At 27.8% G+C, this 23,057-nt stretch overlaps 1 protein-coding gene across 3 annotated transcripts in view; it reads left to right on the top strand.

The window, feature by feature from the left end:
* LOC113374830 (septin-7) overlaps positions 1 to 23,057 on the top strand; it is a 334,150-nt gene that overhangs the window by 306,381 nt on the left and 4,712 nt on the right. For 2 of the 3 annotated variants that reach the window (XM_026614797.1, XM_026614795.1), the window contains 3 exons: positions 1,797 to 1,875; positions 2,781 to 3,001; positions 4,297 to 4,612. In XM_026614797.1, the coding sequence (XP_026470582.1) occupies positions 1,797 to 1,875; positions 2,781 to 3,001; positions 4,297 to 4,441 (445 nt within the window). In that variant the 3' untranslated portion in view covers positions 4,442 to 4,612. Of the gene's footprint in view, positions 1 to 1,796; positions 1,876 to 2,780; positions 3,002 to 4,296; positions 4,613 to 23,057 lie in introns of those variants that run through there. The other variant, XM_026614796.1, reaches the window with a different exon arrangement.

Consider the following 23,057-nt stretch of genomic DNA (forward strand, 5'->3'; position numbering starts at 1 on the left):
TTTGTTTCTATCATTACAAACAGAACATTGTATAGAATTAAATTTTCGGGTTGCTAGCTTTACAACTTAAGAACTATTTGCTGCAACATTGTCTATTTTAAATAAATGTATTTTAGTTGTTCAGTGGTCAGAAACCGTGCATCATTTTTGTATGTCTAGGGTATTTTTTATCACTTCGCCTTTGTTTTTTATTTATATTATTTTTCTCACACAAAAATTTATGATTCACGTTATATTAAAAATTATGAATTTTGTCATGATAAAAATTTGAAATATGTTTAAATGATGAAAAGCCGAACTATATATGCTGGAAGAAGACTTATTAACTTCCCGAAGGAGAAGTTTATGTCTTCATCAAAAAATCCGATTCGCTAATTTTTTGTTTTCTCGACGTTTCAAACCATTCTGAATCGAATGAGACCAAATTTGGAAAAAGTATGTGTGTGTGTGCGCGTGTGTGTGAACAGATTTTTTGCCGTAAATCAACGTTTTCTCAAAAACGGCTGGACCGATTTCAAAAATTTAAAAGCCATTCGATGAATCGCGACAAGGAATAGCGTTTATCAATTTTGCGCGACGATCAACCAAGCCGTTTCTTTATAAATAGCAGAAAATTGTACAGATTTTTGTCCACGTTTTAGTTCGCAGTTCTAACTCGATTTTGAAAATTCAAAAACCGTTCGAAAGATATTGGTTGGGAATCGTGCTGATGAGTTTTTGATAGAGATTGGCCGGGCCGTTTTCTTGTAATAAAATGTTAAAAAAAAATTCGACTATTATTATTATTTTTTTTTTGACGGTAGATACCACAGTCTTCTAGATCATACTAAAATATTACGGCCCTACGACAACTCGTTTAGCTTTAAAAATTCGTCAAAGTTTGCAAAAATTAGTATCGTTTTTTTGGCATTTGTCAAAATTAGACCTTTCATCGACGTTTGCTTAAAAACGCCTGAACCGATCTCAGTAATTTAAAAACCATTTGATGTGTCTCAATGAGGACTATCGCTTGTCAGTTTTGTGCGACGATCGGCCGAGCCGTTTCTTTGTAATTTGGAAAAAAGTGTGAAACTTTCCGTCCACATTTAAGCTCATACTACCGAATCGATTTTAAAAAATCAAAAACTGATCGAAAGATATTAGTTGGGAATGAAACTGTTTAGTTTTAGGTGAAAATATACCGAGCCGTTTTCTTGTAATTAACTGTAGAAAAAAAAATTTATGGAACTTTTTTGGCGATATATATCATGGTCTTATAGAACTTACTGAAATATTACGACCTGACGACAAGTCGTTTAATTTGAAAAATTCATCAAAGTTTGAAAAAATGAGTAGTTTTTTTTAACGTTTGTTAAAATTAAAATTAGTCGATTTACTTGGTATAACGATAGAGTACTTGGTCTCAATGCACATATTAAAGCATCAAAGTCCTACGGAAACTGGTTCAATTATAAAAATTTGCTTTTAGAGAATACTCCGAATACGTTAATATTCGTTCGTTTTCAATTATGTGTAATAAATCCACTCGGAATACTTTTAATTACTCATAAATTAATTTATATTTTATTGATTAAGTCGATTATTTACACATATCGGGAAGATCTTGTAACTTGCCTTAAGGCAAAATACCGATACCAACTAGTTACATATTAGACATACGATATAGATATAGCCGCGTAAAAGATTTTTTAGTCTTGTATAAAAAGTATTTTCATTAATTTAGGCACAACTTTGTTTTTATTAAATATTATTTATTTATCAGTGTAATTATTGTCTATTCATTCAATTTTTACTAGGAATCCTTTAGCTCAAATGGAAGAAGAAAAATTAGAACATGATAACAAGATGAAGAAAATGGAAACTGAAATGGAACAGGTAATATTTTTAAAAAATATACGTATTTTTTGCATTAGGTATTATTAAAGAGACTAACCCATTAAAATTGAATTCATAATTTTGAGAGCTTCTAAAAATTATACTTATCTTGCTTGCTTAATATCAATAGATTACATAAAATACAAACAGTTGAAGTACTTAACACGTTGCCGCAAATGACGGCTATAGCTGTCCGATCTTTAGCGATATGTAGGCAAACAACGGCCTAATAATTAATAATTAATAATTTGATAATAGTTAATAATTTTCACTTCCAAACATACAACTTACACTGGATTTCATCTGGCAATCATAAACAATTCAAAAAAAGTTTGTTTCTAAGCACGATCGTCAATTTAAAAGTGTGCGTCACGTAAGGGGTTACTATTAATCTGATATTTATGGACCATACAGCAAACCTTCTATATTTAAATGTTGTTCCTCATTTATTTTCTCTGGATGATTTTATATCATAGAGCGCTTTTTGCCGCACCTGTCGAAGGCCACTTGGCGTGCTTAACGAGTTTGGCATCGGCTTCAAGACAGAAATTATATGATTGAGCTCCAATATCAATCTCCAAAACTTTCATAAATTGTAAAGTACTGCTCAGACCAAAGCATTTTTTAAGCTTGAAGAGTTTTTTTCCATAAAATTTACAGTGGCGTTCTGTTCAAGAAGGTTGAAACAATAGTTATGTTTTTTTTTAATTGTCGTTACCTACTAATTTCTATTACAGTTAGGTCATAGATAAACAAGTATAAAGTGTTAAGTTGTATAATACTGATAATGACATAATAGATAAACAAGTATAAAGTGTTGAGTTGTACAATACTGATAATGAATTAGGTAATAGAGTTGTATAATACTGATAAAGACAAAATATTATATATATTTAAATGACTAGGTATTTGAAATGAAAGTGCGTGAAAAGCGGCAAAAGCTTAGAGATTCCGAATTAGAATTGACTAAGAGGCATGAAACCACTAAGAAGGCCTTAGAACAGCAAGCCCGCGACTTGGATGATAGGCGCAAAGCATTTGAGCAAGAAAAACATCAATGGGAACAACAAAACGGTGTCTCACTTGATGAACTTAGAAGAAGGTCATTGGAAGCTAATAGCAAAGAGTGAGTAATATACAAAAATATCAAATAAATAATCCTATAACCATTTAATGGGTGAAAAATAATTACTAACGGGTTTAGTCTTTTCATTGAAAGTTTCTTTTCTAATATTGATATCAAAAGGATAGTTCGTGATGGTTGGTTGTGAATGGGATTGTATAATCATGATTTGAATTTGGATCGCATGTTATGGATTCTTTTACATAGATATGAAAGCTTTGCATGAAGAGCATGGTTCTAAACCGATTGGATGTATAATTGATTAATTAATGGAACAAAAAATGAGCATTCATAAAATCATAGACTTCGCACACGCACATGCACACTATTAGTTTTATTGAATTGCCTGCAATATTTAAAATTACATAGATGAATTTTAAGAATGCTAAATAGTAAAATGCACATCTATAACTTAGGATCAATATTTTATAGAGTAATACAAGCCATATTATCCTAATTTTAAAGCCAATTTATCTTATATTGCTTTAAACTTCAAGTACATAGATTTTCAAGATTGGTTCAAAGGAAATATTAAATGAAAGAAATAAAAATTACATTTCATAACTAAACATATTTTTCAAATATTTTTTGCTCATTTTTCCTTAGAAGTTAATTTGGTATATAATTGTGTAATTGAACAATATTTCAACGAGTTCGAAGTATTTTTAATATTATTAGGTAATAATACATAATTATGAAAAACTTACATATCATAGGAGCATTCTTGAGTGAAATTTTCAAAATTCATTCATTTCCAATGCATTTAAACACATATATGATCAGTTAAACAATAATTACACAGCTTTGTAAAGATTATTAATGAGATGTTGGTAACAAAATCTAGTAGCAACTTTCTAAATAATATTTTCTAAAATAATATTTTAAATGAAAAGATTTAATTTTTGCATAAATAATAAATATTTTTATTGTGTCTATTTTAGAAATCAGTTGGTATATTTCAAATATGTTATTTAATAATATATAGCTGACAAATGTTTTTTTTTCTTATTTTTTTGACTGTAAATATTAAAAAAAATCAGTTGAAAAAGAGTAAAAAAGTTATATTTGGGACATTTTATCACTTACATTTAATTTTTTTTTTCAATTAAATTATTTGAATTTCAATCTCGTAACTTCAGAAATTATAAAATAATGGTATATAATTAATTTATTATGCAGGAAAAGTATCATTAAAATAAAAAGTAGGCTGCTAGTGATAAATGTTACCAACTTTCATTCGTATATAAAATAATGGTACGAGATTGTTAGCGTGTGTGGTATGGCTTATTCTCTGGCAGGACGATGTCAGTGACGTCCAGAGGCTCTGAAGGTTCTGAGGGACGCCCAAAGAGAGGATTCAGCTCTCTATTGCGTAGACATACAAGCTTCACAGCCCATGATCGTCATCCTACTATGAGCTTGGCTCCGACTGAGCGGGAGTAAAATCTATGTTCGACTATAATCTACATGCACAACCACTCCTTTTTGACAGCTTAATACCATAATCTTCATTTTGCATTAACTGCTTTCTTTATCTTTTTTATTTACCTCAATCACATTTTTTTGTAGCAATAATTCTTGTTTATTAATCCTTTAGTATTAATCTGTAGATGTTCTGACACTCTGTTTTATATTCTATCTTTTTTACCTTTTAAATATTTTTTATTTATTCATTTTACATAAGTTGTGTACCTCATTTATCAATAAAGATTATTACATTTATACAGCTGTTGTATTAGTTTATTTTAAAAAGACTTGACGCTCGATATGTACATGTTTTCCATCAATCAATTCTTTTCATAATTTTAAGAAATAAAAATGGTTTCCTGTTGCATGTATATGTAAATATATATATATATATATATATATATATATATATATGTTTCTTTTCCGAATAATAAATGCAATAAATAAAAAACAATTTGTTTTTTGTAGATGATTAATTACGACTTTTCGGAATTAGATACGTTCCATCATCAGGTTTCTTCTGTCAAAAACATATTTATATAGTCTAACTCTATTTAAGACGAAGAATACAGAATATTAAGTAAAAAAAAATTTAATATAAAGGAATGGATTATGTACCAGGTAAAAGTAAAGAAACTTATATAAAAATAAAAATGAAAAATAAAATAAAAAAAATTATAGAAAATAAAAAATAAAATTGAGTAGCAAAAATTATTTATCTGCAATATTGATTTATATATCCATATCACTAATTTTTTGTTTAAAACACTTGGAAATTTTTTTTGAGAGTATTCGAAAAATTTGACTTCATACGACTAAGTTACTGTCTGTAATTCACTTCTGTTACACAGATGTGTCTAAGGTCGAATATTGTTTTATAATTCTTGCATTGGCAATTTACGAAAAAACGGGATATATTTTTTAGTTTAAAGAAATATAAATAATTTGTTGCTTTAGACAAAACGGAGAATTATTTTTATGTATATGATCTGATCTTTTATTAACACAAGCTAAAGTTACCAACAAATAAATATTTTTATTGCGCTGTAAAAATGAATGGATAACCGACTTTCATAACAAATATTATTAACAAACAGTTTTTACACAATACCTCCAACATATATAAAATTGCGCGACAAATATCGTACTTTCAAAATTCAATAATTAAATTAGAAATAAAAAATTATTTTATTGGCATCAAAAACAAAAAAACATAGATCGATCAGATAATAAATACGCTTAAACAAACAATAGATGAAAATATTTTTAAGCAATTTTTAGAATTCGAATAATATCAAATACGAAAAACATTTCCGCATGATTAAAAATAAACAAATTCAGAAACTAAAAAATCTTCTACAAAAGAGAGATAACAATTATCCTTTTCACGTTTTAAGTTTTCTATAGACAAATGGCTAGTAAATAAAACTAATATTGACATTTCGGAAAATATCCAATACATCTTAGCTCTTGGCCCAAAATTTAGTTACTCACCTAGAAAATACAAAACTAATTAGTAACAAAAACTCTTTTAGAAAATCAATATCCCCTCAACCTCATCAACTCCATTACCAATAAAAGACTTGCCTATCATAAATCTAATAATTATCAGTCTATCACTAAGTTTTCTAATGACAACAATATCAAACCCATTTTCACAGTATGCCCTACATTGAAGCTTTTTTGATCATTTTGTCAAATTACTCAAAAAAGAAAATATTTTCACTTCAGGAACATCTTTATGTTTCTTTAAAGAAATGTTTTCAAAAATTAAGTTCACCACGCCTCCCAAATTTAACACTAACTTAGTTTATTCTATCATTTGCAAAATATGTGATAAACAATACATTGGCCAAACATCACAATGCATCCATAAGAGAATAAGACAACATCAATGATGTGTTATTCACCATAAAAATTGAAGTTTCCAAAGCACCCTAGTCCAATATTCCGTTGAAAATTCTCATTCCTTTGTTTTTGAACCCAATATTTTATATAGAGAAAATTGCACTTTTAAAATACTTTTTAAAAGACAGAAGATAGTTCAATCTTCTTGAATTCGGCAAGTTGTGTTGATAAAAGATCAGATCATAATATTGTTCATGACTCGTATTTAAATTTTTTAAATCTAATCAAAAAAGATTAATTAACTTCCCGAAGGAGAAGTTTATGTTTTCATCAAAAAATCGGATTCGCTAATTTTATGTTTTCTCGACGTTTCAAGCCGTTCTGAATCGAATGGGACCAAATTTGGAAAAAGTATGTGTGTGTGTGTGTGTGTGTGTGTGTATGTGAACAGATTTTTTGCCGTAAATCGATGATTTCAAAAATTTAAAAGCCATTCGATGTATTTCGACGAGGACTATCGTTTGTCAGTTTTGTGGAACGATCGGCCGAGACGTTTCTTTATAAATAGCAGAAAAGTGAAAAAATTTTCGTGCACGTTTTAGCCCGCAATTCTGAATTATTATGAAAATTCAAAAACCATTCGAAAGGTATTTATTGGGAATCGTACTGATTAGTTTTTGGTAAAGATCGGACGGGCCGTTTTCTTGTAATAAAGTGTTAAACAATTTTTTTTCTACGATTTTTATTATTATTTTTTTGACGGTAGATACTATAGTCTTCTAGATCATACTAAAATATTACGGCCCTACGACAATTAGTTTAACTTTGAAAATTCGTCAAAGTTTTCAAAAATTGGTATCGTTTTTTTGGCATTTGTCAAAATTAGACCTTTCATCGACGTTTTCTCAAAAACGCCTGAACCGATTTCAGAAATTTAAAAGCCATTTGATGTATTTAGATGAGGACTATCGTTTGTCAGTTTTGTGCGACGATCTGCCAAGCCGTTTCTGTGTAATTTGAAAAAAAGTGTTAAACTTTTCGTCCACATTTAAGCTCATCCTACCGAACCGATTTAAAAAAAACAAAAACTGTTCGAAAGATATTAGTTGGGAATGATACTGATTAGTTTTAGGTGAAAATCTACCGAGCCGTTTTCTTGTAATTAACTGTTGAAAAAAAGTGTTAAACTTTTCGTCCACATTTAAGCTCATCCTACCGAACCGATTTTAAAAAATCAAAAACTGTTCGAAAGATATTAGTTGGGAATGGTACTGATTAATTTTAGGTGAAAATCTACCGAGCCGTTTTCTTGTAATTAACTGTTGAAAAAAAAAAAATTAAGCCGATTTTCATGGAACTTTTTTGGCGATATACATCATGGTCTTATAGAACTTACTGTAATATTACGGCCTTACGACAAGTAGTTTAATTTTAAAAATTCGTCAAACTTTGCTAAAATTATTATCGTTTTTTTAAAAGTAGGATTGATGAAGTATATTATTTACACATTTTTTTTGATTGAGTCGATTATTTACACATATCGAGAAGTTCATGTAACTTGTCTCAAGGCTAAAACCAAACCAACTAGTTTTAGAATGATTTTATGTGTATATATACATGTATATGTAGTGTATGTGTGTGCATGAGTATGTGTGTGCATGAGTATGTGTGTGCATGAGTATGTGTGTGCATGAGTATGTGTGTGCATGAGTATGTATATATGAGTATATACATGTATATATGAGTATATACATGTATATATATATATATATATATATAAATTAACAAAGTCTAATAATCGGGCATAACATCAATAAAAATCATGAATTTCTTTCAAAAATTTATTTTAAATCCATACGTTTCGGCTATAATCCTAGCCTTCATTCAGTGGAGACTAAAAATAAAATTAAAAACTAAAACAATTGAATTGGAGTGAAAACAAAAAATAAAATAGTAATTAGTACTTACAATTAGTAGATCTTAGTGTTAAATTGGAAAATTTTAATAATCCATGGTATTAGGATATGGTAATGCACTACACTATGTATTATAAACATTAACTTGAAATTACACAATATTTTCACAAAATACTGATTTGAAAAAATCACAAATGGATAGTGTGTTATTCGTAGACTGGTTGAAGATGTAATGGAGAAAGACATTTTTTAAAAAATATTTTTACCAAGATTCTAACATGTGTGGAACGAATTGCGAATCCTTTGCTCGAACGCTTTTATTGTTTTGTAAGAAATTTGGAAATGTTATCTAAATAGAAGAGATTTGTCTCTTTCAAGTTAATGTTTATAATACATAGTGTAGTGCATTACCATATCCTAATACCATGGATTATTAAAATTTTCCAATTTAACACTAAGATCTACTAATTGTAAGTACTAATTACTATTTTATTTTTTCTTTTCACTCCAATTCAATTGTTTTAGTTTTTAATTTTATTTTTAGTCTCCACTGAATGAAGGCTAGGATTATAGCCGAAACGTATGGATTTAAAATAAATTTTTGAAAGAAATTCATGTTTTTTATTGATGTTATGCCCGATTATTAGACTTTGTTAATACATATGTCAACATCAAATTCAGAATCATACAAAATATATATATATATATACACTAGGGCCTTGCTTTAGGGCCTAGATACGTTCCGCGAGATTTGGCCGTAAAGCGAAAAGCCGTATAATGAATCAATTATTCTAATACGTATTCATACAAATTCAATGGGATCGGTTCCAAATTTAATAAATATATAATATGGTTTATCATTCAAAATGCATTTTATTTTTTTATTTTGTTTAAATTATAAACATATTTATTTAACAAGAACATAAATTTTACATAAAATAAAAAACTTCAAAAACATTACTTAATTTTCAAATAAAAATGAAACAACTAAAACCTACAGATCACTGTCACTATCATTTTGCGCTGGTGGTTTGAAAAATTTGTCTAAAGTTGTTTGTCTTGCCTTCTTGTCTATTTCTTCCTTTAGCGATTTATTTCCTTGTTCAAAATATGAAAAAGCGCTCGACATGATTTTTGATGTTAGCTGTTTGGATACAACAGGTTCTGTATCTTCATCAATTGCCGGCTCTGCTTGCAACTGAATGTGTTCCTCATATGAAAGGGGTTCCCTATCAGCTGCAAGTAGATTCAGCACATCAGATTCGTTTAAATCTTCAAAACCGAGATTGCGCAATAAATCGATATAGAGAAAAATAGCCGTTATAGCAAAACATTTTAGGCCGTATATCGAAAACATACCTTAATTAAAGAGGGCCGTTATTGCGAAAGGCCGTATAAAGAGCAACCGTATAGCGAGGCCTGGGTGTATATATATATATATATATATATATATATATGTGTGTATCAACGTCGACAAAACTATCATCATATATATATATATATATATATATATATATATATATATATATATACATAATGAAAATAATTCTCCGTTTTGTCTAAAGCAACAAATTATTTATACTTTTTCAAATTAAAAAATATATCCCATTTTTTCGTAAATTGCCAATGCAAGGACCATAACACAATATTCGCGTTTGGACCTTAGACACATCTGTGTAACAGAAGTGTATTACAGACAGTAACTTAGTCGTGTTAACTCGAATTTTTCGAATACTCTCAAAAAAAAAAAAAATCAAAGTGTTTAACAAAAAATTAGTGATATGGATATATGATCAATATTGCAGGTAAATAATTTTTGCTACTCAATTTTATTTTTTATTTTCTATAATTCTTTATTTATTTATTTTTTTTTTTTTTATTATTTATTTTTATTTTTATATACCTTTCTTTACTTTAGTCTGGTACATAATCCATTCCTTCATATTAAGAAAACTTTCATTATTGCTTCATACATATAAAAAATAGTGATATGTATATATAAATCAATATTGCAGGTAAATAACTTTTGCTTCTCAATTGATTGTTTATGTTTTTCTTTTTTCATGCTTCATTTTTAAGAAAAAGTGCACACTCCATTCCTTTATAAAACAAATTTATTATTCTGTAATCATAATCATTAATATTGTTTCGACACATTGTTTTGTGTCATCTTCAGTGGACTCTAGTTTGAAAGCACCGATTAAAACTATTAATTAAAACTAATTTATAAGAAAGTGATATGGTGTAAAAACTTCAATGTAATTGTAATATTACTAATTATATCATAATAATAATTGTTTACAAATGCACAAATAAAAACAATTCTTGTCACTTTAAATCGGATCAATCTTACCACCCTACTAGCATGAAAATTGGTACTATTATCAATTTAGTTGATCATGCTATTCTCCTGTCAGATAAAAACATTTGGCCTTTTAACTTATCTCTGATCCACAGAACCCTATTAAATAATTGCTATTCTCCACATCTTATAAAATCAGTAATTAACAATAGGCTTTCCGTCCTCAACACAAAACACAATCATCTTTCCCATGTGTCCCAAAAAAATAAGAAAACATGTTTATTGGCACTATTTGTCTCTCATTCATTAAAAATCTCTTTTCTGTTTGGAAAAAAACTGTTTGATTTCGCGGAGTTGCGTATGGTTTGCAATATTGATCAGACTCTAAACATTTTATTTTCGAACCTAAAATCATCGACAAGTTTAGATCGTACTTCTAACATCGTGTATAAAATTGACTGTACCAATTGTGAGGTCGCTTATCTTGGCGAAACTGGACAATATCTATAAAAACGTCTTAGACAACATTATAGCAACTCTAAAAATAAAAATCAAAATCAACCGATGATAACCGACCACATCCAAAGTTTCAATCATATTTTCAATTTTAATGTTGCTACAGTTTTATATCACGAGTCGAATACATCACAAAGACGCTTTTCAGAATCATGCTTTATACATATTTATAAAAACAGTATAAATAATAGAATTGATAATTCTTCACTGTGTGAGAATTACCAATTAGTTTTAAACAATGTTTCGAAGTTCATCATTTTAAAATAATTGCCTATCCTGATTCGATTTCTGAATTATATTATTTGTAATTTTAATTAATTTTTCTTTTAATTTTTATCTCAATTCTACCAACTATGTTCACCCTCACAATTGTCATCTTTTTATCTTTTTATTATATGTACCCTTCTCGCGTTTTCAAACCTTAAATTCTCTGGTCAGTTTTTGTTCCCTCTACCTAATTCAACATGTGCGCTGCACATTTCCGTTCTACTGTCGCATCGGACATCGGCTTTGCGACATGTACTATACAATAAAAAATCCGTTCTAAAAATTTATATAATTGTTCCGATTTAAAGTGACAAGAATTGTTTTTATTTGTGCCTTTGCAAACAATTATTATTATGAAATAATTAGGAATATTACAATTGCATGTGAGTTTTTACACCATATCACTTTCTTATAAATTAGTTTTAATCTGTGCTTTCAAACTAGTGTCCACTGAAGATGACACAAAACAATATGTCGAAACGTATGAAAACAATAAAAAGGTTATAAGTTCATACAAGTTTTTAATTGATGTATTGCCCTGAAGACTGAATCTCACATATCTCAACATCAAAATTAATAAAATTTTAACATATATATATATATATATATATATATATATACATATATATATATATATATATATACATACATATATATATATATATATATATATATATATATATATATTGATGAGTTATTTAGAATCGGGCAGTGACACCAAGTAAAAAAATTGAAGTAGTTTTGAAATACTTTATTTATCCAAACGTTTCGGTCTTCATCGAGACCGCCATTCAGTGGAAAAACTAAAAGATTTTATATAATGTAGGAGGAAAATAATATAAAGTTATAGAATTTATATATAAATACTTACAGAAAATTAATTATACAAAAATACACTACACTATTACACTGTGATAAACCAAGCTATTAATAACTGGAACATTTAAACTAATTATTTTTGATAATTTTTGGCTACATTCTAGTGTGTACAAATTAACTAACGTCTATATACTGAATGAATTGTGTTTATAAATTTTGCGAAAGTGTAAGAAGACTAGCAAACATATGTTTTTCGTAAAATGATAAAGTAATAAAATACATGCTTCATTCAGATATGGTGGTGGTTTTGAAAATTGGTCAAAGATTATTTTATAGTCTTGATCAAGGATTATTTATAGTATGACGGTCTCTTTGAAGACCGAAACGTATGGATAAATAAAGTATTTCAAAACTACTTTAGTTTTTTTACTTGGTGTCACTGCGCGATTCTAAATAACTCATCAAAATATATATCAACACCAAACTCACATATTGCAATATATATAGATATATATATATATATATATATATATATATATATATTCAATAGATAAGTCCTGGATTTTTTCAATATATTGATTGTTTCTTTTCCGAACAGTAAATCTAATAATAAAAAACAATTTGTTTTTTGAAGATGTTTAATAACGACGTTTCGGAACTAGGTACGTTCCATCATCAGGTTTATTCTGTCAAATACAATGTTTTTTAAAACTATTGATTAACATTAATTAATGATGGTCATTACGGATTAATTAGAAAAAATTTTTTTATAAAGGAATGGATTATGTACTGGGGTATAGAGTAATAAGAATTAACTAAAAAAGGTTTTATATAAAATTGAGAAGCAAAAATTATTTACCTGTAATAATTTATATATCCATATCACTAATATTTTTTTGTTAAAAACACTCGATTTTTTGGAGGATATTTGTAGATGTTACGACTACACAAGACTTAAACTCACTGATATGGAGTTCTGTCGGCCAGATGTAAGGGACAATGTATGAAATTTTTGGCAAAAATGATTTTTTGTGGCTCTTGTATTGGTAATTTACAAAAAAGAGGAAATATTGCTTTAGTAAATGTTGAGAAATATTATATATATATATATATATATATATATATATACATATATATTTATGATAGGAAAGTCTTTTATTGGTAATGGAATTGATGAGGGTGAGGGGATATCCGTTTTCTAATAAAGTTTTAGTTACTAATGTTGTGTTTTGGGTATGAAAAGAAGAGTGAGACAACATGACTGCGTGGTCTATCAAAGAAATGATTGTATTGACTTTATAATTTTTGGGACAGTATGACGCGTAATGAAGGTATCTTCCTGAATATGTAGGTTTTCTGTACCAATTTGTGCAAATAATGTTGTCAATTTTGTGTACAGTCACGTCTAAAAAGTTCAATTTGTTGTCGATTTGTGTTTCATGTGTGAACTGAATGTTCTTATTGTAATTGTTAAAGGTATTGTTCGCGCCAATCAAAGCATGCGCGTATATGGATATATAAACAAAAAATCATCTATCAAAAAATTATACAAATCAATCAATCAGTCAGGACGTAATCAAAAACAGTATTAAAATTATTGTAAATATACTTATAACTTGTTATTAATATAAAATAAATATATACAGTTATAACCAAAGTATTTACAATTGGTCCTTCATAAGGCAAGCAATCATAACAACATATCCTAAAATTCAGGTATCGAGTATCATATCTGATTGTTCTTTGTCTATTATAAAAAAAGTGTCATCTACATATCTAACATAAAAATATATTTGGAAATTTAATGTGGAGAAAACAGAAATTTCAAGGGTTTGTAAAACTAGGTCTATAATGCCAGGGGATAATGGGCAACCCATAGCAGTACCTTTGATTTGTAGATAAAAATGATTGAAACAATTAAAATAAGAGCAATTCAGGACAGTGTTAATGATGTGTTTGAAAGTAGTTATAGGAAAGTCGGTGTAGTTACAAATAGTGGGCCAGCGTTTTTCAATTGAATCAAGTATTAAATCATGGGGAACACATGTGAAAAGGTTAATTACATCAAGGCTTAGAAAAATTTGATCGTCCGTAATGTTTCGGTCTTTGATTAAATCCACAAATTGGTAAGAGTTCTTTACATAGTGAGGAGAGGAAATTGTGACATTTTTTAAAATATTGGCAATGTGTTTAGCGATATTATAGAATGGGGAGCCAACGTAGGATACAATGGGTCTAAAGGAGCATTCAGGTTTGTGGACTTTGGGGAGACAATACATTTTTGGGGAAATAGGATGTTGTACTTTTAAATTATAGGCAAATTTGTCAGAAATGAAATTTTTATTTTTCAATTCATTAAATAATTTGATTGTCTAGAAAACTGTTGTGTTGGATCATTTGTAATGATTTTGTAAGTAGTATCATCTTTTAGCATTCGTAATGTTGTGTTAGTATAAAATTCTTTGTCAAGGATTACCGTCATATTGCCTTTATCTGCTGGACAAACAATTATATTATTAGATTTAATAAATAATTTGGTCTCCGCTATATCTTTGTGTAGTCTTTTTAGATGAATATGTTGGAAACTATTATCAACTTTTTTTAAATGTTTAACTAATTTTTCACAAAGTTTTGACCCGATCCGATTTTGCTTGTCAGTCTCAATGTTCCTGATATTGTATTCTATGTTACTTAAAATTTTTATGAAGTCATTATTTCTGTATTTACTAGGTGCGTAATTGAATTTTGGACCGAGTGCTAAAATGTATTGGATATTTTCTGGAATGACTATATTGGTTTTATTTATTAGCCATTTGTCTATCGAAAATTTAGAAACATGAAATGAATAGTTTTTATCTGGATTTTGTATAAGATTTTTCAATTTCTGTATTTGTTTATTTTTAATAATATGAAAGTGTTTATCGTATTTTGTATTTTCGAATTCTAAAAATTTTTTAAAAGTATTTTTAAAAGTAAAAAACAATTTGTTTTTTGAAGATGTTTAATAACGACGTTTCGGAACTAGGTACGTTCCATCATCAGGTTTATTGTGTCAAATACAATGTTTTTTAAAACTATTGATTAACATTAATTAATGATGGTCAATACAAATTAATTAGAAAAAAAAAATTTATAAAGGAATGGATTATGTACAGAGGTATAGAGTTAAACATCTATTAAACATCTTCAAAAAACAAATTGTTTTTTATTATTGGATTTACTGTTCGGAAAAGAAACAATCAATATATTGAAAAAATCCAGGACTTATCTATTGAATATACTCCAGAACACAATGGGACGAAATTTTTTTCAATCACTGTCAAACACTTCAGACCACAAGCACCACACTCTGATAAAAACATTTTCAAAACTCAATATTAAATATGCAAAAGCCATCAACAAAAAAATATTTTTATTACGATGTAAAAATGAATGGATTATACCGAATTTCATAACTAATATTATCAACAAACAGTTTTTGCAAACAACTTCAAATATATATAAAATTGAGCGGCAAATATCATACTTACAAAATTCAGTACTTAAATTAGAAATAAAAAATTCTTTTATTGCCATAAAAAATAAAAAAACACGAATAGATCAGATAATAAATACACTCCGAGAAACAATAGATGAAAATACTTTTAAAAAATTTTTAGAATTCGAAAATACAAAATACGATAAACACTTTCATATTATTAAAAATAAACAAATACAGAAATTGAAAATACAAAATTATACAAAATCGAGGTAAAAATTATCCATTTCATGTTCTAAATTTGATAGACAAATGGCTAATAAATAAAACCAATATAGTCATTCCAGAAAATATCCAATACATTTTAGCACTCGGTTCAAAATTCAATTACGCACCTAGTAAATACAGAAATAATGACTTCATAAAAATTTTAAGTAACATAGAATACAATATCAGGAACATTGAGACTGACAAGCAAAATCGGATCAGGTCAAAACTTTGTGAAAAACTAGTTAAACATTTAAAAAAAGTTGATAATAGTTTCCAACATATTCATCTAAAAAGACTACACAAAGATATAGCGGAGACCAAATTATTTATTAAATCTAATAATATAATTGTTTGTCCAGCAGATAAAGGCAATATGACGGTAATCCTTGACAAAGAATTTTATACTAACACAACATTACGAATGCTAAAAGATGATACTACTTACAAAATCATTACAAATGATCTAACACAACAGTTTTCTAGACAATCAATTAAATTATTTAATGAATTAAAAAATAAAAATTTCATTTCTGACAAATTTGCCTATAATTTAAAAGTACAACATCCTATTTCCCCAAAAATGTATTGTCTCCCCAAAGTCCACAAACCTGAATGCTCCTTTAGACTCATTGTATCCTACGTTGGCTCCCCATTCTATAATATCGCTAAACACATTGCCAATATTTTAAAAAATGTCACAATTTCCTCTCCTCACTATGTAAAGAACTCTTACCAATTTGTGGATCTAATCAAAGACCGAAACATTACGGACGATCAAATTTTTCTAAGCCTTGATGTAATTAACTTTTTCACATGTGTTCCCCATGGTTTAATACTTGATTCAATTGAAAAACGCTGGCCCACTATTTGTAACTACACCGACTTTCCTATAACTACTTTCAAACACATCATTAACACTGTCCTGAATTGCTCTTATTTTAATTGTTTCAATAATTTTTATCTACAAATCAAAGGTACTGCTATGGGTTGCCCATTATCCCCTGGCATTATAGACCTAGTTTTACAAACCCTTGAAATTTCTGTTTTCTCCACATTAAATTTCCAAATATATTTTTATGTTAGATATCTAGATGACACTTTTTTTATAATAGACAAAGAACAATCAGATATGATACTCGATATCTTTAACAATTACAATAAGAACATTCAGTTCACACATGAAACACAAATCGACAACAAATTGAACTTTTTAGACGTGACTGTACACAAAATTGACAGCATTATTTGCACCAATTGGTACAGAAAACCTACATGGTCTGGAAGATACCTTCATTACGCGTCATACTGTCCCAAAAATTATAAAGTCAATACAATCATTTCTTTGATAGACCACGCAGTCATGTTGTCTCACTCTTCTTTTCATACCCAAAACACAACATTAGTAACTAAAACTTTATTAGAAAACGGATATCCCCTCACCCTCATCAATTCCATTACCAATAAAAGACTTTCCTATCATAAAAGTAACAATTATCAATCCATCTCCAAGTTATTCCAAGACAACAATATTAAACCAACTTTTCACAGCATGCCTTACATTGAAGGCTTATTTGATTATTTTGCCAAATTACTCAAAGAAGACAATATTGTTATTTCAGAAACAGCTCTATATTCTTTTAAAGAAATGTTTTCTAAAATTAAATCCACTACCCCTTCTAAATTCAATACTAACATAGTTTATTCCATCTCTTGCAAAAATTGTCAAAAACAATACATTGCCCAAACATCACAATACATTCATAAGAGAATGAGATAACATGAATTAAGCGTCACTCATCATAAAAGCCGAAGCTTCCAAAGCACTCTTGTCCAACATTCCATTGAAAACTCATATAATTTTACCTTTGAACCCAATATTTGATATAGAGAGGATTGTACTTTTAAAAAACTTTTTTCTGAAAGCAGTTTAATCTTTTTGAATTCGTCAAATTGTGTTAATAAAAGATCAGATCACAATATCATTCATGATTCGTATCTAAATTTTTTAACCTTGATTAAAAACAATTAATCCTAATAATTTTTGAATATGTATATATATACATGTATATGTGTTGTAATATATGCACATCCATATATGTGCTTATATGTATGTTTTTTGTATATACACTATATACATGCACTTGCGTATATGTTCGTGTATATGATTGTAGATACATTAATATATAGAAGAATATATATATATATATATATATATATATATATATAATATTTCTCAACATTTACTAAAACAATATTTCCTCTTTTTTGTAAATTACCAATACAAGAGCCATAAAAAATCATTTTTGCCAAAAATTCCGTACATTGTCCCTTACATCTGGCCGACAGAACTCCATATCAGTGTGTTTAAGTCTTGTGTAGTCGTAACATCTACAAATATCCTCCAAAAAATCGAGTGTTTTTAACAAAAAAATATTAGTGATATGGATATATAAATTATTACAGGTAAATAAATTTTGCTTCTCAATTTTATATAAAACCTTTTTTAGTTAATTCTTATTACTCTATACCCCGGTACATAATCCATTCCTTTATAAATTTTTTTTTCTAATTAATCTGTATTGACCATCATTAATTAATGTTAATCAATAGTTTTAAAAAACATTGTATTTGACAGAATAAACCTGATGATGGAACGTACCTGGTTCCGAAACGTCGTTATTAAACATCTTCAAAAAACAAATTGTTTTTTATTATTGGATTTACTGTGTTCAGAAAAGAAACAATCAATATATATATATATATATATATATATATATATATATATATTTCTGTATAGTGTTCTGTAGTACGCTGTTTATGTATCTAAGGATTTGTCAAATCCCATTAATTATTTGAAATAAAAAATTATGAATAATTATCAATAAAATAATTTTTCTAAAAAAATCGCGAATAAGCAAAACATAATACTTCTGCTTTCAAAATTTTCCTTCTGCTATTTCCGTTTGAAAATTAATATTATATTGCGTAGTTTGATTAGCATATTATTACTTTTACACAATTATATAATTGCGTAAAAGTAATATTATAATACTGAATAGTTTTTACTGCTTAAATGTAATAATATCACTGATAAATTTTGTATTCTAAAGTGTTGTTATTTCAGGCTATGGAAAAACAAGATTAAATAAATGTATTTCGTTTCGTATATTTTTCGGTATGTATATTCCTGAGTGCCGTCATTTACGGCCAAAGATTGTTGTAGTTAGAAATATGACCCCTTACTATTCAATAAATTATACATTTGAGATATTCACAATTGAATACAATTTCATTGTTCTGTATCTTTAAAGTAACATTTTTGTATTTTCTGGAAAATACACAATGCTATTTATTTTGACTTTTATACCTAAAAAAGGTCATAAAACTGCCTGCGAGTCAAGAAAGTGACAGCTTCCTTCCCAAATCAAAAACGACAAAAACACTAAATGCCTGTACGAGTTAACAGATTTAATACCAGTTTAACGAAGTCGGATATGACAAATCCTGTGAAACAACTCCACTCGGATTCACTCCGATGGAGGAGTTGTATCCGAGTGATAACTCCGGAGTGAGTTACCCATCTCTAATACATATGTTGAAAGTGTTCAAATTTGATGTTGAAATGTATGATTAATTACTTGGAGGGCGTAACATCAAGTAAAAAATATAAAATAAAGTAAAGATTTTTAAAACATCTTTAGTTTTTCATACGTTTTACGCCCTCCAAGAAATTAATCACACATATATATATATATATATATATATTAGGGTGGTCCTTAATATAGACATTTTCGAATTTTCTTGCTCCCAAGGGCTCAAATGGTTCCAAATTGACAAAAAACAATTCTCTGAAAGTTTTAGCTCTTAATATTCACTTTTAGGTAGTGCGCAATTCAATCAAACTTCGTATGGAAATAGCATGGAAAAATTTTTGAAAATTACAAAAAAAAATTTTAGGTATAATTTAGCGACAAATGAATTAAAAGTGAAAAGTCGTGTCATTTTTTATTGAAAATTCGACGCTCTGCAAAATTTTTGACATTTTTTTCATACTATTTCCATACAAACTTTGAATTGCGCTCTATCTAAAAGATAATATTAAGAGCTAAAACTTTCAGAGAATTGTTTTTTATCAATTTGGAACCATTTGAGCCCTTTGGATCAAGGAAATTTGAAAATGTCTATATTAAGGACCACCCTTATATATATATATATATATATATATATATATATATATATACAATGTCTAATAATTGGGCATAGCATCAATAAAAAACATAAATAATTCTTTAGGAATTTATTTCACATCCATACGTTTCGGTTATAATTCTTCAGTGGAAACTAAAAATAAAATTTAAAAACTAAAACAATTGAATTGGAAAAAAATATAATGAGTAAAAAGTACTTACAATTAGTTAATCTTGGTGTTCCACTAAATTTTATTTTTAGTTTCCACTTAATGAAGGCTGGGATTATAGTCGAAACGTGTATGGATGTCAAATAAATTCTCAAAGAAAATTATGTTTTTTATTGAAGTTATGCCCGATTATCGGACTCTGTTAATACATATGTCAACATCAAATTTAGAATCATACATATATATACACACACATATATATTGTATATATATATGTATATATATATATGTATATATATATATATATATATATATATATGTATATATATATTAGAGATGGGCTTATTATGCCCAAAGCCGGATCGACTCGGATTTGACTATAGTTATATCCGCTTACCAACTCCACGACTCCGACAACTTTGAAAGCGAAATGCTCGACACAAATGTGTTCTATAGTGCGTTGTTTATGTATCTAACGATTTGTCAAATCCCATTAATTATTTGAAATGAAAATTTATGAATAAATATCAATAAAATAATTTTTCTAAAAAAATCACAAATAAATGACGGATTGTACAATTTTTTAGTCGACCAGATGATCAACTCAATGACTCGTAATTTTAGCAGTGTTGACCAAAGTAAAAACGCAAAACTAGAGAATCAAATTCAATTTAATTATTAATGGTGAGAAAATAATGGATTTTTTGGATTAATTTTATATAAAAATAATGTAGTAAACTTTGTAATGGAAGCAAAACATTTATCATAAAATATTTTCACCAAATGATAATACTTCTGCAGAATTAATATTATATCGGGTAGTAATTATATAATTGTGTAAAAGTAATAATATAATACTAAATATTTTTTGCTGCTTAAATTCTATTGATATCACTGATAAATTTTGCGCTCTAAAGTATTGTCATTTCAGGCTATGTGAAAACCAAATTAAATGTATTTCGTTCATGTATTTTTCGGTATGTATATTCCTGAGTTAGAAATATGACCCCTTACAATTCAATGATATATTTGAGCTATTCAGACTTGAACACAATTTAATTGTTCTGTATCTTTGAAATAATACTTTTGTATTTTCTGGAAAATACACAATGGTATTTATTAAGTTTTATACCTAAAAGGACATAAAACTGAGACGAGAAAGCGATCGCTTCCTTCCCAAAGCAAAAACACCAAAAACAGTAAATGTATGCACAAGTTAACAGATGTAATGTGAATCAACTCCACTCGGATTCACTCCGAGGGAGGAGTTGTATCGGAGTCATAACTCCGGAGTGAGTTACCCATCTCTAATATATATATATATATATATATATATATATATATATATATATATATATATATATATATATATGATAGTTTTGTCGACGTTGATACATATTTGTAATATTTTTGCAGCCCAATCGTCGAATTAAAAATAAGATTAAATAAAACTATTTATTCCATTAAATGTTTCGACACTTGATGTGTGTCATCATTCAGTAATCTAAAAAACATATTACAGAAATACAAAGTGGATAATAAATATAAATATAAAGAAAGGAGAGAAATTATACATAGAAATTTGGTATGTCGGATTTTCTCGAAAATACCTATAAAATGACATCAAAATTATTTAAAAACTAGGGTGGGGCCAATTCTGTATGGAAACACGCCCATACCCTTTGTGTAAAGTAATAATAATACTATTATATTAATATCGAGAAAATGAAGGAGAACATATTGCCCTCCTATATTTTATGTTATTAATAGCGGTGCATTATGGACACTGATCAAGGTTACAAAGCGTAGTGATGTAGTGGGAGCGGGGTGTGAGAAACGAAAGGGGAAAGAGAAACAGAGAAGAAATATAACGAACGAAAGATTCTAAAACTGTATAGAAATACTTTTCATGAAATTAATGATGTCTTTGTAACTGTCATGTAAGAGATGAGAGGAATTACGTTTGTTAACACAAGAAGTATTAAGGGATATAAGTAAAGACTCAACTATCTTTCTAAGGTCACAATTTTTTTCAAAATATAGGATGATTTCAAAATAAGTAAAAGACCTTGAATTTTCATTTATATACCTTTATACGTATCTTTTATTTTTTTAAATCGATTTTTTTTTTATGAAATCATGAGCTTTTTGGAAATCCTTTGCACTAAAGTTATGGTATTTTCTAGAGGGAAATATCTCTTAAACCAAGTTGATTCCAGAGGGAATACGATTATTTTTAATTTTGGTGAAAATGGCACTCAAAAACTATTTGCTTATACGAAAAAAATATTGTATGCGTCTTTTATCTGCATGATAGCTCACTCATCTTACACGCAGAAGTACTAATTTTAAAGCTTATTTTGAGTACTATAAAACCCCATTTTTATATCTAGCTTAATATTGTTTTTAGAACAATTTATAGAACACCGATTTATTAGGATTTTGATTGATATAATTTTGTTCATTACATGATTTTCGTTTAAATGTATATTTTTAGAAATAATTGCCAAAAACGATGAAAAACGCAAAAAACAACAAATTTTCAGTAGTCAGTAACTTGAAAAGTAATTTCTTTTTTGAAAAAATTAAAAATATTCAATTTTCAAACCGTGTTATATCAAAACCGTATACAAAAAGACCGTGTAAAAACAGACTTAGGTGTATAATAATAAACTAGCTACAAATATAACTAATATTTCAAGTGAATTTACAGTAAAATATAACCAAACACTTCTCTATCACTAAAGCATATAAAACAATATTCTTAATCTTACGTTGAACGAATGCATGTGTATATTATTGATTGTTTAGATCTAATC

The sequence above is a fragment of the Ctenocephalides felis genome, unplaced genomic scaffold (assembly GCF_003426905.1).
Source record: "Ctenocephalides felis isolate EL2017-DRISC unplaced genomic scaffold, ASM342690v1 CF-g0.4_SCAFFOLD_01886, whole genome shotgun sequence".
Classification (NCBI taxonomy): Eukaryota; Metazoa; Arthropoda; class Insecta; order Siphonaptera; family Pulicidae; genus Ctenocephalides; species Ctenocephalides felis.